This window comes from Planococcus citri, chromosome 4 (genome assembly GCF_950023065.1).
Source record: "Planococcus citri chromosome 4, ihPlaCitr1.1, whole genome shotgun sequence".
Taxonomy (NCBI): Eukaryota; Metazoa; Arthropoda; class Insecta; order Hemiptera; family Pseudococcidae; genus Planococcus; species Planococcus citri.
In genome coordinates, this window is record NC_088680.1 from 36,272,099 (window position 1) to 36,286,496 (window position 14,398).

General features: G+C 31.8%; 3 protein-coding genes across 3 annotated transcripts; 1 reads left to right on the forward strand and 2 right to left on the reverse strand.

Annotated features, from left to right (window-relative positions):
- The first annotated feature begins 783 nt into the window (after positions 1–783).
- On the forward strand, positions 784–3,256 carry LOC135844884 (ubiquitin-conjugating enzyme E2 J2-like). Its single transcript, XM_065363274.1, has 6 exons — positions 784–945; positions 1,075–1,206; positions 1,287–1,412; positions 1,498–1,606; positions 1,690–1,818; positions 1,889–3,256. Exons 2-6 carry the CDS (start codon positions 1,085–1,087, stop codon positions 2,144–2,146), a joined length of 744 nt encoding a protein of 247 aa, XP_065219346.1. The 5' UTR covers positions 784–945; positions 1,075–1,084; the 3' UTR covers positions 2,147–3,256.
- On the reverse strand, positions 3,141–5,655 carry LOC135844888 (general odorant-binding protein 83a-like). Its single transcript, XM_065363279.1, has 7 exons — positions 5,489–5,655; positions 5,318–5,405; positions 5,128–5,180; positions 4,014–4,049; positions 3,824–3,926; positions 3,470–3,531; positions 3,141–3,366 (listed from the first exon to the last, which is right to left on the reverse strand). The coding sequence occupies exons 1-7, from the start codon at positions 5,537–5,539 to the stop codon at positions 3,349–3,351; spliced, it is 411 nt and encodes a 136-aa protein (XP_065219351.1). The 5' UTR covers positions 5,540–5,655; the 3' UTR covers positions 3,141–3,348.
- Positions 5,656–8,249: 2,594 nt separating this feature from the next.
- On the reverse strand, positions 8,250–10,695 carry LOC135844887 (general odorant-binding protein 83a-like). Its single transcript, XM_065363278.1, has 7 exons — positions 10,471–10,695; positions 10,282–10,369; positions 10,123–10,175; positions 9,024–9,059; positions 8,833–8,935; positions 8,683–8,744; positions 8,250–8,527 (listed from the first exon to the last, which is right to left on the reverse strand). The coding sequence occupies exons 1-7, from the start codon at positions 10,522–10,524 to the stop codon at positions 8,510–8,512; spliced, it is 414 nt and encodes a 137-aa protein (XP_065219350.1). The 5' UTR covers positions 10,525–10,695; the 3' UTR covers positions 8,250–8,509.
- Positions 10,696–14,398: the final 3,703 nt, after the last annotated feature.

Here is a 14,398-nt window from a genome sequence, read left to right on the forward strand (position 1 = left end):
GAAAGTTTGAATGGTTCAATTCATTATTGATGAAATTGAAAAAAAAACTCCAAAAATGATGATTTACGAATCACGATTGAGACTGGGACTTTTTTCTTTTATCGGATTGATTAATTTCGAGTTCCGTTTTCAGCGTACATAAGTTGGGAAGTCTTTAAAGCAATCAGTCTGACAGTCTAATTTTGAGATTTTCGAGAATGTAATACATGTATTTTTTTTATCGATTCACAGCGCACTTCGGAGCACTGAGTTACAAGAATGAGAGATTGATAGTCGATACAATGAGATTTTTTCATTTACAACTAAAGCAGTGAATCAAATGAATATCATCCTGCATTTACGTTTCCACTTTCCACATCTCCGATTCCATCTGAATTTTTGAATTTTGATTATTGAACTGCAGTTCAGTTCCTAGTTTTCAAAATTTTCTTCATCAAATTATCAAAATATTCAAGCCATTCAAGTCAGATTGGATTTCGATTTCCTTTTCCAAGACTGACCGTGAGAAATTCTTCAGAAACGAAAGAAATTTTGATCAATTTTATTATGAGACATAAATAAGCATTTAGTGAAAATAAAAAAAATGATTTCAATTCTCGCTTCAATTTTTCTCATTTTTTTTGAAGATTTAAGTTTCAACTTGAACTTGAACTTCAAAGTTCAAACTTTCAACATTTTAATTTTTAAAAACAAAAAAAAATTAAAAACGATAAACCAAGACCACAGTTAGCTGTAAAAGCACAAATACAAAGCCAAAAAGGAAACAAGTAAAGTTGTAAAGTTTGAAAATTTTCCTTATCTTGAAAACTTTTTCTGAAATGAACGAATGGAAAAGAAAAAGTATGCGATTATAAATGCGAATAAATTCCTTAAAAAGCATCTCAATATTGCGCAAAATTAATCGTAGATAAAATTAACTATTCACACTACTTACCACCTTCAAAAGTAAGTACATATTTGCATTCTGCAGTAAGCTCGCCAAAACAACAAAAGTTGATTGGCGATAGTAGCTTTATGCTTTTCTACGTAGTACTTTTATCAATACGTAAGCTTTCTAATACCAGTATTTCTTAGGTGATCAAGTATGGGCAGTCGGAAAGCAAATCATAGTGCTATTTCTCGCCTGAAACAAGATTATATGCGTTTGAAGAAAGATCCTATTCCGTACATCGAAGCAGAACCACTACCTTCCAATATTCTAGAATGGTAAGCTTGTCTTAGCTAATTAACCAATCTTCGTGTCCACCATTAGTGTATTTTGTGTTCATTGGATGGTTTTTTGTCAGGTATTACGTTGTTCGTGGCCCAGAAAATACACCTTACGAAGGCGGATATTATTTAGGAAAGCTCGTATTTCCTCGTGAATTTCCTTTCAAACCACCCAGTATATACATGCACACACCTAATGGCAGGTTTGTTCGTAGCCAGCTCATTATTCATCGAGTAATTCTGTAACTCTTTTTGAGATATTCGATCAACGTATTGTATTGATTGCAGATTTAAAACGCACATGAGACTTTGCTTATCAATCAGTGACTTTCATCCGGATACGTGGAATCCAGCTTGGAGTGTATCGACCATATTGACCGGACTTCTCAGCTTCATGGTATAAATGATTTATATTCTTAATTCCGTATTACGTATTTATTGCATCATTTTCTAACGATTATTCACTGTGGAATATTGTAGCTGGAAAAAAGCCCTACGTTGGGCAGTATCGAATGTTCGGATTACGAACGACGAGTCCTTGCTGCTCAGAGTTTAACCACGAATCTACACGATCGTAACTTTTGTGATCTGTTTCCGGAATTAGTCGAGGTATAACACTGTTCTAATCCAATCACAGAACTCATTCGATCATAATCTAACGCAGCGTTTTATTTTACAGAAAATCAAAACCGAGCTAGACCGAAGGAAGCAAATAGAAGAGCAAGAGAGTAAATCGTCTAATGCTAACATCACTCGTAACGGATCCGCCGGTAACGTACGTGCTCTAATCATGGATACCATAGGAGGCGCCGCTAACGGTCCACCAATAAATCAAAACGGTTTATATAATATAATATCGAATATCGGTATCATATTCGGTTTCGCAGCTTTCGCTTACGCAGTTAAATACATCCTGTTAAATTTATCTCACGAATGAGCCGAAGACGCGATGCTTTTTCGATGGATATTCTTGTTATGTCTTACCACATGTTTGTGTCGTTGATTGGTATTATTTAGCCAAAGTTAATATATTACGTATAACTTTCTTAATTCGGAGAGAAAATTATTTCATAAGTGGAAAATTCGTTCGGTCTGGCGAATACAAACATTCGCGCCTTCGTGCTGTTTTATTTTACAATTTTTTTCTGGTACTAAAATAATTCATACGATAATGTACGTATATAAATAATCTATATTTTCTTTCTTTTCTATCTTCGATAATATTTTTACGACGTTGGGAATATTTCTACCGAGTTGGGAACTACGCATTTAGATGAAAGAAAAGTACAAAAAAAAATTACACCTGTGAATAGTTGTTTTCCTTTTCTTCTTGTTACTATGATAAGATTTTATTTTCATTTTTTTTCCTGTTTTGTTTTGTAATTTTTTTATACCTATTGGATGACTGGGTCGTTGTAATCAGTTATTGGGTACGTCACAGTGTGGGTGATTAGTAGTGTAAAAGGCGTATACGGCGACGTACGGACTCGGGAAATCCGTTATAATGGTGTATTTATTCCAACTGCAACACCCCGAAGAGCGAAAGTTGCCGCAGAACGTAAACTTTGAGTACATTAAGCAACACTATTGAACAGAAACTTACCTCTGAAGGAGTATTATTCTTGCTTTGTGTGTCTGTGTATCCTCCACAATCTCCTACCAACACGATACAAGAAAGAACACGTCATTCTGTATGTAAATCTATTAAAAGCTCGCTACCAGCAACAAGGAGGTACACATCGCATCGGTACCGTGATTAAATTCTAATGTACGATTATCTTAATATCATACTATCGTTGTCATTGTATAACATCACGTGTATAAAAACTCACTGGCCGATGACTAATTAAACACCCGACAATTTACAACCTATTACCTACACGAGAGTTACTTTATAACGTGTGATTATTTTTACAATGATACAGCGTAAAAAAATGTAAATGCTTTTTTTTTCTTTTTGTTGTTTTGTACGTTTTAATTTTTACTTATTATAAATTAAAAAGAAAACATTGAATGGAATAATACACGTAGTATTTGGGTTGTTTAATTCATTTGCGAATCTGTCATCGTTTATATCACATCGTCTTGTGCGAATCAGTATCTTCGCAGCATTTTCTTATTTTTTGGTGGTATTTTTGTTTAGAAAAGCATGTATATCTGTAAAATGAACGAAAGTTTTCGATAAGTGTCTTGATGAAATGACATTTTCGAACTTCGAAGATGAAAGAGAAATTAAGACTGATTTTATGCAATGACTTACCTTTGGATCTTGATTATAACTACAAACATTCAGATTGTACGCAATATCACAAGCTCCACTTCCTGTTGGGAGAATAAACGACAATTGAATTATGCTGAAGAATAAAGTCGAAAAAATTAAATAAAAGATGATTCAAGTGAATTTTGAAACCGAATAATTTGATTTTGAAATTTTACCCAACTGTTGATTTCATAAACTCGTGATTTTTTAAAATTTTGAAAAATGTCTGATTAAAATAAAAAAAAAATAGAACACCCTTTGATACTTTCTTCACTGAAAATGATTTGACATTGTTTCTATATCAAGAATTCAAGACCCGTGATTAAAAATGGGGAAAAAATACTCTTGTCTTACCTTCGGTTTTACAATTGGCTACTACTTTTTTACCGAACTCTGTCATATGCGGAGGAAGTAAGTCAACGTATGCTTCAGAGTCAAATGCTCCATCATCGTCGAACTATAATAATTTCAAAACACAAAAATTAATGTAGGTAAGCGAATCGTACTTGATGCAGAGTTTGAGCTCGTGAATCGATCAACTTACAATTCCAAGTTGCACCATGAGACATTTCATGTAACACTGCAACATAAATTCAGCACGAATATATCGTTAAATTTTTGCAAAGCAGAAATGAAGTACAAAATTAATCGATAAAGAATAATTAATTTCTATTTACTCCAAATTCCGTTCAAAAAATGTAAAAAAATGAATGGTGGAGATCTATAGCTATACTTATTGCTCATAAAGTTCCAATTAAGACCGTTGGTGTCAAATTTTATAGTGATGATCTGATGAAACAAAACTATAATGCTTTTATTTTTATATAGGTACCTAGGTGATTATGATTATTTTTTTTTTAATTTTAAATGGATTTATTTTGATTTATTTATTTAATTATTTATTAATAAATTTTATGAAAAAAATTAGTTTGTGAAATTAAAGATGAATTTTAATAATTTTGCAAATACCTACCTACATATTTTTTACTACTTATGTATTTTTAAATAATACTATCACCGTCATATTAAACAATTAGGGTGCTTTTTTAAATTTAAATTTCAAAAAACTAAAAAAAAATACAAGTTTTTGGTTATTTTTCTTGATTTTTTGAGATTTACAATAATGGCTGAAAAATTGGCACCACTCTGTTCAAAAATAAGCATTTCTCCAGTTTCGAAAACGACATTTATCGCTGTTATTACTTAATTAATGTGAAATATTCAAGAAGAAAAAAGTTTAAAAACATTAATTTACCCAAAAATAAGCGATTTGTATTGACGCAGAATCTCAATAACTACCATCTCACGAAACTGGGTCATTTTTTTTACAAAACAAGTTAGTTAGAAAGGGGCTAGGGGCTATAGCGAAAAAAACACTTTTTCGAAAATGTCCCCTCCTTTAGAACCCATATTTCCATTCCAGGGGCACCTGCGCAGCTAAAATTTTCTATGAGTGACTTTCAACTTGAAAATTTGAAGGTCTACACCGAATTTGGTCAAAATTCACCGATATTTTGTTCGGTGATCCACCCAAAAATACACGAAGTGATTCCGCAGTCCACAGGTAATGAAAAAAATAAGATCAAGCTTGATGAACAATGTTTCCATGAAAACTAATATACATACTATAAGAGATAAAAACTGAAAAAAAAACTTGCCTTCAAGTTATCCACTGGATTATGTTTGCCCTTATTGAAATCTGCTATATCACCTGAATGATACACAAATTTGATCATTAATCAATCGATCGATCAATCAATCAATCAATCAATCAATCAATCAATCAATCCAGATATCATTTGATTATAGGTATCTACTTATAGTAAATTGATGAACTTAAAAACTCACTTTCACTGGCGCCGGTTTCCGCTACGCACATATCATGCAGATTTTTCAACATTGCTTTTACTTCGGGTGGCATATCATCTCCAGCATGCTGAAACACGATGATTTGAAATTAATGCCCGCTCGATTCGATCAAATCGCGATACAAAATGAAATACATTATATTCTACGTACAACATTAAACACCATATAGCACAATACAAAAAAAGTTACAAATTTGAGCATTTTTGCTCATTTAGCAGTCAGCAATATTATTAGAGGTACACGATTCCTGAATCCTGACTGAAGACAAGCCAGAGAAAAATGCACACCACCCCGAAGATAAATACAAAAGAAATCGCGTCTTCGTATCGACGACATTTATTTATCAAAAATCATGGTCAAAGCAAGGTCGAGATTTTAATTTTTAATTACAGACCAATGGGTGCAAATGAGAATTAATTACTCGACAGAGGTGTCAATTGCTGCGGAAAATTTTTCATTAATGGAATTTAGCTGGCTTTAATTACTAGGTGGCTGAAGAATTGAAACTTATAGGTAGTGTTTGATGCGATGACTAAATCGACGCAAGAATAGGTACCTATCAACATAACAAGTGCCGATGTATCGTCTGTGAAGTGTCCTGTCTCTTGTCAATTTTCAAAGATCTTTTTTCAAAGAAGGTTTCTTTTTGTGAGTCTACATTCAAGTTTTCGTGTAACTTCAATAACTCGAATGTTTACGCTCTTGAATGTCCCTACTTTACAAATTCATGTTTCAGTTGAAGTGAAATCATTTATGATGACATGATCATAAATCATTGACCATACAAACAGAAAGTTGTGGTTGTATTTTAAAACACGTCCAAAAATTTCAAAAACGTTGTTTTTTGGGGCGTACTTTCTTTCCTATATGACCAAATCGGTTCAAATTTTGCATTTGCGCTTGAAATACAATTTTAAAAAATTCCAAAAAAAAATGTACGTTGATTTTAAGACCCTCCTTCCCAAATTCGGGCCTTTGAAATCAAAATTGGATCTTCACGTCGCTACATTTTTAGAAGCAAGTAGGTACTCATCGAGACCTTTCGATTAAAACAATAAAAATGAAATGAAAGTTGGCCAGTTAACAGGACATTCGGATATAAAAAAAATTCAGAATTAAAATTATGAAAAATTTTTGAAACTAGCGTAAAACTACTTACAAAGAAACTTGATTTAGTTACTTTTTGGTAGGCAAAATGCCCATAGCACGAGTTTCCCTAGCCAATTAGGCAAAATGAGCGATTTCTAAAATAATAACAGCTATTCAGTCTGCTTTCAAAATCGAAGGAGCCAAATTTTCACTCTGCTGCTTGGAGTCATCTTTTTTGATAAACAAAACATCCAAGTTTAATGACATAACTGATAGCTTATCTTCAAAATAAAAGAACCTAGAGACATTCTATAAAAAAAAAAAAAAAAAACTCAATACCCGCAACTTGACGTTTGAAAATCTTACAACTGCACAAATCCATTTTCCGATTTTTAGTGAATTTTCAACGTTAAATTCCTAACCAGAAACAGCTTTTTAATTTTATGGCAAAAAACATTTTACGGTGAAACCGATGAACATTTTTTACTCATGAATTAAAATTTAATCATCACGCCGAGCTCAAATTTCATCATTTTTAGCTGATTTGGACACCAATCGGATTTCTATGTTTCCCACAAATTTTCTAAAATTTACCAAAGACGTAGGTGCCTAAAATTGATACGAGCAGCTGGAAATTTGATTGTATAAGTAGCTTCCTTTCAAAACGTTCATCGTCAAAATCTGCTCTTCTAACGAATTCCAGCCAAACATCTTAAGTGTTATTTTCTGACTAAACTTAATTTTTTTTTTAAAAAGTCCAATTATCAACACCTGGATTTTACCATATTCCAAACAATTCGGTAGGTAATCAATTTGACCATTTCCAGTATATAATAAAGACTTTCGCATTTTCTTTCTCGAAATAGGAAATTTGAAATTTAATCAAAAAATTGTCCTCGAGAGTCGAGATGTTTGGTCGAAACTTGCTCAACAGCGGATTCTTGGATTGCACACCTTGAAAGCACAAGAAAACCAAATTGATATGCAAAACTGTTAATTGATCGACATACCTACAGTGGGGTTTCAGAAATTCATTGGATCGAGAAAACGGAAATTAGGTAGGAAATTCGTGTTTAGCCGGTTAATATTACATTATCTGGAGGAAAGAATTATCATCAATTTAATCAAAAAATGCCTTGTTATAGCAATTTTCAAATTTTCAAAATTAAAAAAAAATGGAAAATAATTCTACGCAACTGATGAATTTTTTAAAAGCTGTGGAACTACTTTAATGCTGAAATAAAGTGCCTACATGTCTTGTGATTCCTCCCCGTTCGTCAAGTTTTGACCTTCGATGACGTCACTGCTTTTAGTTCCTTCTATTTCGAAATAGGCAATTCATCATTCACAAAAGAACGTTTCTTTGTGTTTCGAAAAGGGAAACTAAAAATTGGGTTTGATGAACTGGAGAAAATACAGAATTTGACGAACATTTTGTGTGCAATCATTATTTCAAAATGAATACTTTTCTAAAAACCACATCAATTCAAAAATCTTCTCTCAATTTTCAAATAAAGCGAATTCTTAAAAAAAAAAGAAGAAATATCAAGCACGCAAAACACCTTTTTAATTGACAACGTTCACTTTCGATCAATTTTTTCCACTTAAAAAAAATCATCATTAACCACGAGGAATGATTAGTTTCATCATTTTTTTGCGATTTCATTCCGTTGACGTGTCATTCTAACCAAGCACTATTTTCAATTCAACTTTATCTATATTCCTTTGAAAATACTAATGTAAAAACCTTAAATTTTCTTAGATTCATCATAGTACGTCACGTGACGAAGTGAGCATAAATAAATAAAAAATGAAGACATCGTAGCCTTTTTAAATTTTTTTCTTCGATAGAATCAATAAATTATAATACACAGGTAATATTTTATCAACTTACATATATAAAATGAAAAATACACGAAATAATCATTGTATGTACTACTTATGTTCGTTTATTGCGATGACAGAAAGTAAAGTTAAAATCCATCACATGTATCCATTCATCTACATGGTAGGTAGGTACATACCTATCTACTACCCATCATCATGTAGAACGCAGCTACCAAATCACGTCTCAGACACTGCTTAATATATCTGGTATCTCTGTAAAATCAAAGCACAATAAATGATTACCTACGTCTAGTCGAATAATTCTCCAATAAACATATTTTGGAACATCAAATCTACAGAATATACGATATGTATATGTAATGTAAATGAAATAATAGGTATGTATATTTTTATAATTTTGCACTCACCGATGGATCCGTATTGTAACTGCAAACGTTCAAATTGTAAGCGATTTCACAAGCTCCATTTCCTATTGAAAAAAATGTTGGAAATTAATTTATTTCTCATCCAATTTCAAAATGAATAATAAAAGTAAAATTCGATCAAGTTTAATCTACCTTCTGGTTTACAGGCGTCGACTATTTTTTTTCCATACTCAGTTAAATGCGGTGGGAGTAAATCAACGTAAGCTTCGCCATCAAAAGTACCATCATCGTCGAGCTGTGGAACAAATAATTGGATAGAATTTGATTATATTTCTTGAAACCCATCTTGAATCATGTAATAGAATTTATAATCGAATACTTACGACACCGACGGATGCCATCAAACATTTCAAGTAACACTACAAAAAAAAAAAAAAAAAAAAAAATACGATCAATTTAATATTTTTTTAATTTGAGAAGAAAATAGTATAATCAAGAAGAGAGGAAGAGAAGGGCATTTTCAACAACATAATACATACATCATTAGAATCTTGGGAAACATTTTTTTTTTTTTTTGTATTTACCTATATCGCATTTACCATTTCATTTCGAAAGAATTTTTCAAGTGAAATTTTTTAGAAGCAAAATCGACAGGAAAACGAAGATAAAAAAATTTTTCTACTAGTAGCTTCAAAAATGAGGTATACCTAATATGTGAAAAATTGCACCGATCGTTAAACAAAAAACAATAAAACTTCACCTCTTTCTAAATCCATTTTAATAAGTTTTTTTTTCAGATTCTCGATTCCAAAAACTGAATAATTTTGAAACGAAATCTGAGACCAAGTTTTTTATTGTTAATTAATTACTAATTTTTGATCCTTTCTCCTTCCGATAATCAAATAATGAGTTCCTCAATTTAAAAAAACTACCAAATAATTCATCTAAAAACACATCAGTAAATTTTACGCTTTTATAAGTTTTTAGATATCAGGTAAAATTCCAAAATTTGGCCACTTGATGAAAAATGAAAAAACAAAATTTCACCAAATCGACTTGGGAAGCTAAAATTTTGTATATGTATATCCCTAATTTTCGACCCACCGAATCGACGAGAAGCAGTTTCGAACCGTTCTGAGCAGTTCTGAAGTCTCCCAGTAAATTTTTGAATGTTGAAATTTCTGCACAATTTTACCTAAAGAAAATGAAAAGCTAAAATTTAAAAAAATTTGGAGGCTTCAAAGCAGCCTGAAACCATCTCAAATTGACTCAGCATGGTAAAATTAGGGCGTAAAATTGGCTTTGCAACTTCCTTATGTAAAATTTTGCGGAAATTTTAATATTCGAAAATTTTCTGAAAGCTCCAAAGCTGCTCAAAACGATTTAAAACTGTTTCCAATCAATTCGGAGAGTCGAAAACCATTGAATATTTTCCCTACAGAACAAAAAATAATGATTAAAAGCCTTCACGAAAAGACTTACCTTCAGATTTTCTGTGCCGCTAAATTTTCCATTATTCGCATCACTAATTTCACCTAAAAAAAATGAAAAAAATAAATTATTAAAATCACTCAATATTTATCAAACTGCGAAAAAAGATACAAAATACATAAGGAGTTTCTCCTTTTAAAAAACACTTACTTTCTGCAACACCAGTTTCTTTGACACAAGTATCGTGCAGATTTTTCAACATCTGTTTCACTTCCGGTGGTAAATCATCGGACGAATGCTGCAAACAATACACAAAAACATATCATTAGCATCAATCGATTTTACCCAGTTGACTAAATAATTGATAATAATTCGCGATTAGGTCGATTCGACACATACCACCACTTGTAACACAACATAACACGACACCAATAGAGTAACAAATTTGAGCATTTTTGGGTGATTTTTTTACAAAATTTTCAGATACACAGTGGTCAAGTAGTACGCAACGATACGAACAATGGGAAAACTTAGTTTGGGCAGGCGAGTATTTTGTAAAATACCCGTACACTTATGAATTACATTCGAAAGAGCTAGTTTCCGTTTTCGGAGTCCTGTATTATAGCATTTATTTAAGCTAAATCATTGCCAAAACAAGGTCGTATGTTTACTTTAGTAATTACACGTTGTGTTAATCCATCGCGTACACAAATCATCACCGGACACGACAATTTTCTCCATCTTGCCCCAGTCGTCTTGCCCCCCTTTGCCAACAGGTACCTTAATACGATCGTTTTTCCGCACGATAACGAACCAACCTATGCATTGTTTGACATTAAAAACAAATTGCAAATTTAAAGGGTGATTATTTAACTGTCATCTTTGACGAAAAATATCCGTTTATTAGTTCTCGATTGATTAATTGCATGCTGAATAATGTGTGCGGATTGTCGCCGTAGTGCAGCAACCCCTACCTTATATACCTAAACCTACCTATTTACTTATACCTACACGACACACGTATATAAAATATCAAATCTAACGTCTGCACAGCAACGCTGTTTCTATGGCAGCATTTTAAACAAAAAATCCACTCGTGGCACAAGAAAAGACTCTCAGTTTGGTTACAATATGCTACCGGAAGACGATGGAAATGATGTAAACATCGTGGAAATCATATTGAGCACCGAATGGACTCAAAATATAGTTCTTCGAAGCATACAGCATTTGAGTGAGATTTTTTACAAAAAAAAATTATGGAAATTCGCCCAAAAGAGTCAGTTACTCGAAGATATTAAAAAGAACGACGAATCATCCGTGTTTTGGAAAATTAACAATCATCTTGAGGTAATTTCTTAATTTTACAATAAAAATTACGAAATGAAGGATCAAATTTTATCGATTTTTCTCATCGGGGAATAGTCTGAATTTGTCATTTAAAAAAATGTTATCAGAAAAAAATGAATTTTTGGTATTTCGAAAAAATATTAAGTTAAGCTTACAAATTCAAAAAAAAAATATTTCTAAGTACCTAGGTATAAATAATTTTAAGTACAAAAAATTCATTAAATAGGTCTAAAAATAGAAAAAATAGAATTTATCAAAATAAAATATTGCATTTTAAATTAATATAAATTGAAATTGAAAAAAATAAGCCAATATGGATAGTATTTTTTTAATATATTATTTTTCCAAAAAATCATTTTTTTCCCATTTTTACAACCATTTTTGATCCATGGCTTCCCAAAAAGTGAAGAGAAAACTTAGTACAATTCAGGGAAAAAATTGAATGTCTGACCTTTTTCAATTTTTTTATACAAATTGTACTGCAGGATAAAAAAGATCAACTTGACTGTATTTTGGGAAGAAAGAAAAAGAGGGGAAGTACGAGGACGAAAACGCTAAACATCACACAGCAATTTTTAGCATCCATTTAATTTGCATGCCAAAGAACTATTTTTCATACAAGTAAAATGCTGATGAATCTCAGGCGAAAAAAAAGATTCTGCTCTAAATGTGCAAATGTTTGGTTTTTTAAACCCTGGGCAAGGAAGTACCAACTTTTTGAACTGGCACGCTCAGGTTTGAACCGAACCAAGTTACATCGAAAGAGCATGTTTCGAAACACCCATAGTTAAAATTTCAGGTGCTTAATTTGGATTAATTTACCTATTCGTCAACATTGTTCGAGATAAATTTTTTTCATATTCAAAGAAAACTAGAAAACTTTTTTTGAAATTCCAAGTTCTGAAAGAGACAGAGAAAAAATATTCAAAAACGCAGCACTGCACGGGAATATTGGTAAAATAGCGAGACTTCTAGCTGGAAATTTCTGCAGAAAGAGCGATGGGAGAGGAGGACAGTAAGGTCGATAGATGATTTATTCGTCAAAATTGTTCAAAATGATGAGAAAAGTTCCTCAATAGAGCAAAAAAAAAAAAAAAAAAAACGATATAAAATATTAACAAGGAAACGTGAATAAATCCAAATTCTGAAAACAGAGAATAACATAGGAAAATTTTACAGTTCGATAAGTAAATAAAAAAAAAACAAAAACAAAAAAACAGGACTCTTATGCAACTTTTACAAAAAGGCAAAACTTTTTAGTAATTTTGACATAACAGTAGGTACCTTTTTGGGTAGGGAACTTTCTCCGGTACCTATTTTGGAAAATTTTTAAAAATTTAGAAAACTAAAAAAAATTATTTTCATGACAATTAATTGACTTTTTTGTAAAATATTTCAATTAAAAAAAAAAAAGAACCAGTGCAAATAATTACTGTATTTAACCCCCCCCCCCCAACATATTTGAAAAGTACCAGTTTTCGGCAAATCTGCAGTCTTCAGTGGTTCATCAATCAGGGTGTCCACTCATTTCTGGAAATGATTTTCCCTGACTTTTCCAGGTTTTCCAGACCAATTTTCCCATTTTCCAGACAATTTTTTTTCATTTTCTATGCTTACCTCACACTTCAATTGAAGAGGATTTGGAGGGGGGGATTTTATTTCTTTCATAATCTTCTCTTCGAACGGGATACTTCTTTGGATATAAGAAACAGCTAAGCTTTGATTATCAACTTTTTGAATTAAAAATTAATAAATAAATGAAACATGCATCAATTTTGGCCAATTTATACAATATTCATATGACTTATAAAAAATTTTCTTTTGTTTTTTGGATTTTGGGAGGCCTGAAAATATGACATTTGTGCATTGGAAAATGAGAACTAAATTGGCCCGAGCGAAGCGAGGGCTATAAGTTTTGAAAATTTTCATCCTAAAAACGAGTTTTTTTTAATGCAAAGAGTTTTTGATTTCTTAAATTTTAATATTGGAATGATGTTTTTTTGAAAGAAGTTTTTTTGGAAAAAGAAAAGAGAACAGGCTCGAGCGAAAGCTTCTGAAAATTTGCATTTCGAGAGGCATAAAAACAAGGTTTTTTCATGTGAGGACATGCAGTTTTTTTTGGTTTTTAAAATTTTAGAATTTGAATGATGTTTTTTCGAAGGAAGTTGATTTTGACAAAGAAAACAGAATGGGCCCAAGCGAGGGCGAAAGCTCTTGTAAATTTGTATTTCGAGAAGCATAAAAACGATGTTTTTTTGGTGAGGAGTTCATTTTTTGGTTTCAAAACTTGATTTTTATTATCTAGAAATGTTCAACTTGCCGTTGAAAAAGAAAAGAAAACAAGCCCGAGCGAAGCGAAGGCAAAAGCTTTTGAAAATTTGTCTTTCGAGAAGTAAAAAATAACGTTTTTCTTTCATCGCAGGTCCTTATCCAAAATTTGCAAATGATCGTTTTTTCAAAATTCCAGGGATTTTGCGTGAAAATTACAAAATTCCCTGACATTTCCCTGACTTTTCCAGGTTTTCAAGGTTTTCCAGTCTTGTGGACACCCTGTCAATTTTCTGGAGGACTTTCAAAGGTACAAAAATCAACTTCAGCATACACAAAATAACGTTAGTTGGTGCTGATTGGGCACCCTCTCGGGACATCGCGAAATTTCCTATCAAAATTCATCAAAATCCAAAAACGAACATCTGCAGTAGGTACTTAAAATTTTGGTAACAGTGATTTTCGGGTACACACTTTCAGTCTATCTCAAAAAATCACTTGAAGTATCCCTTCAAAGATGAAAAATTAAAACAAAATTGAAAAAAAACATCACTGCATGATACATTTTGAAACACGAAGCAAAAAAGTTGCAATCCTGAAACATTAAAAATAAACTGTTATTTTCAAATAAACAAGTGAAAAAACAAAAAAATGAAAAGATAATTCTGTTTCAACATTTTTGAAATTTTTTGTCTTTTTTGTTCTTCGCCCA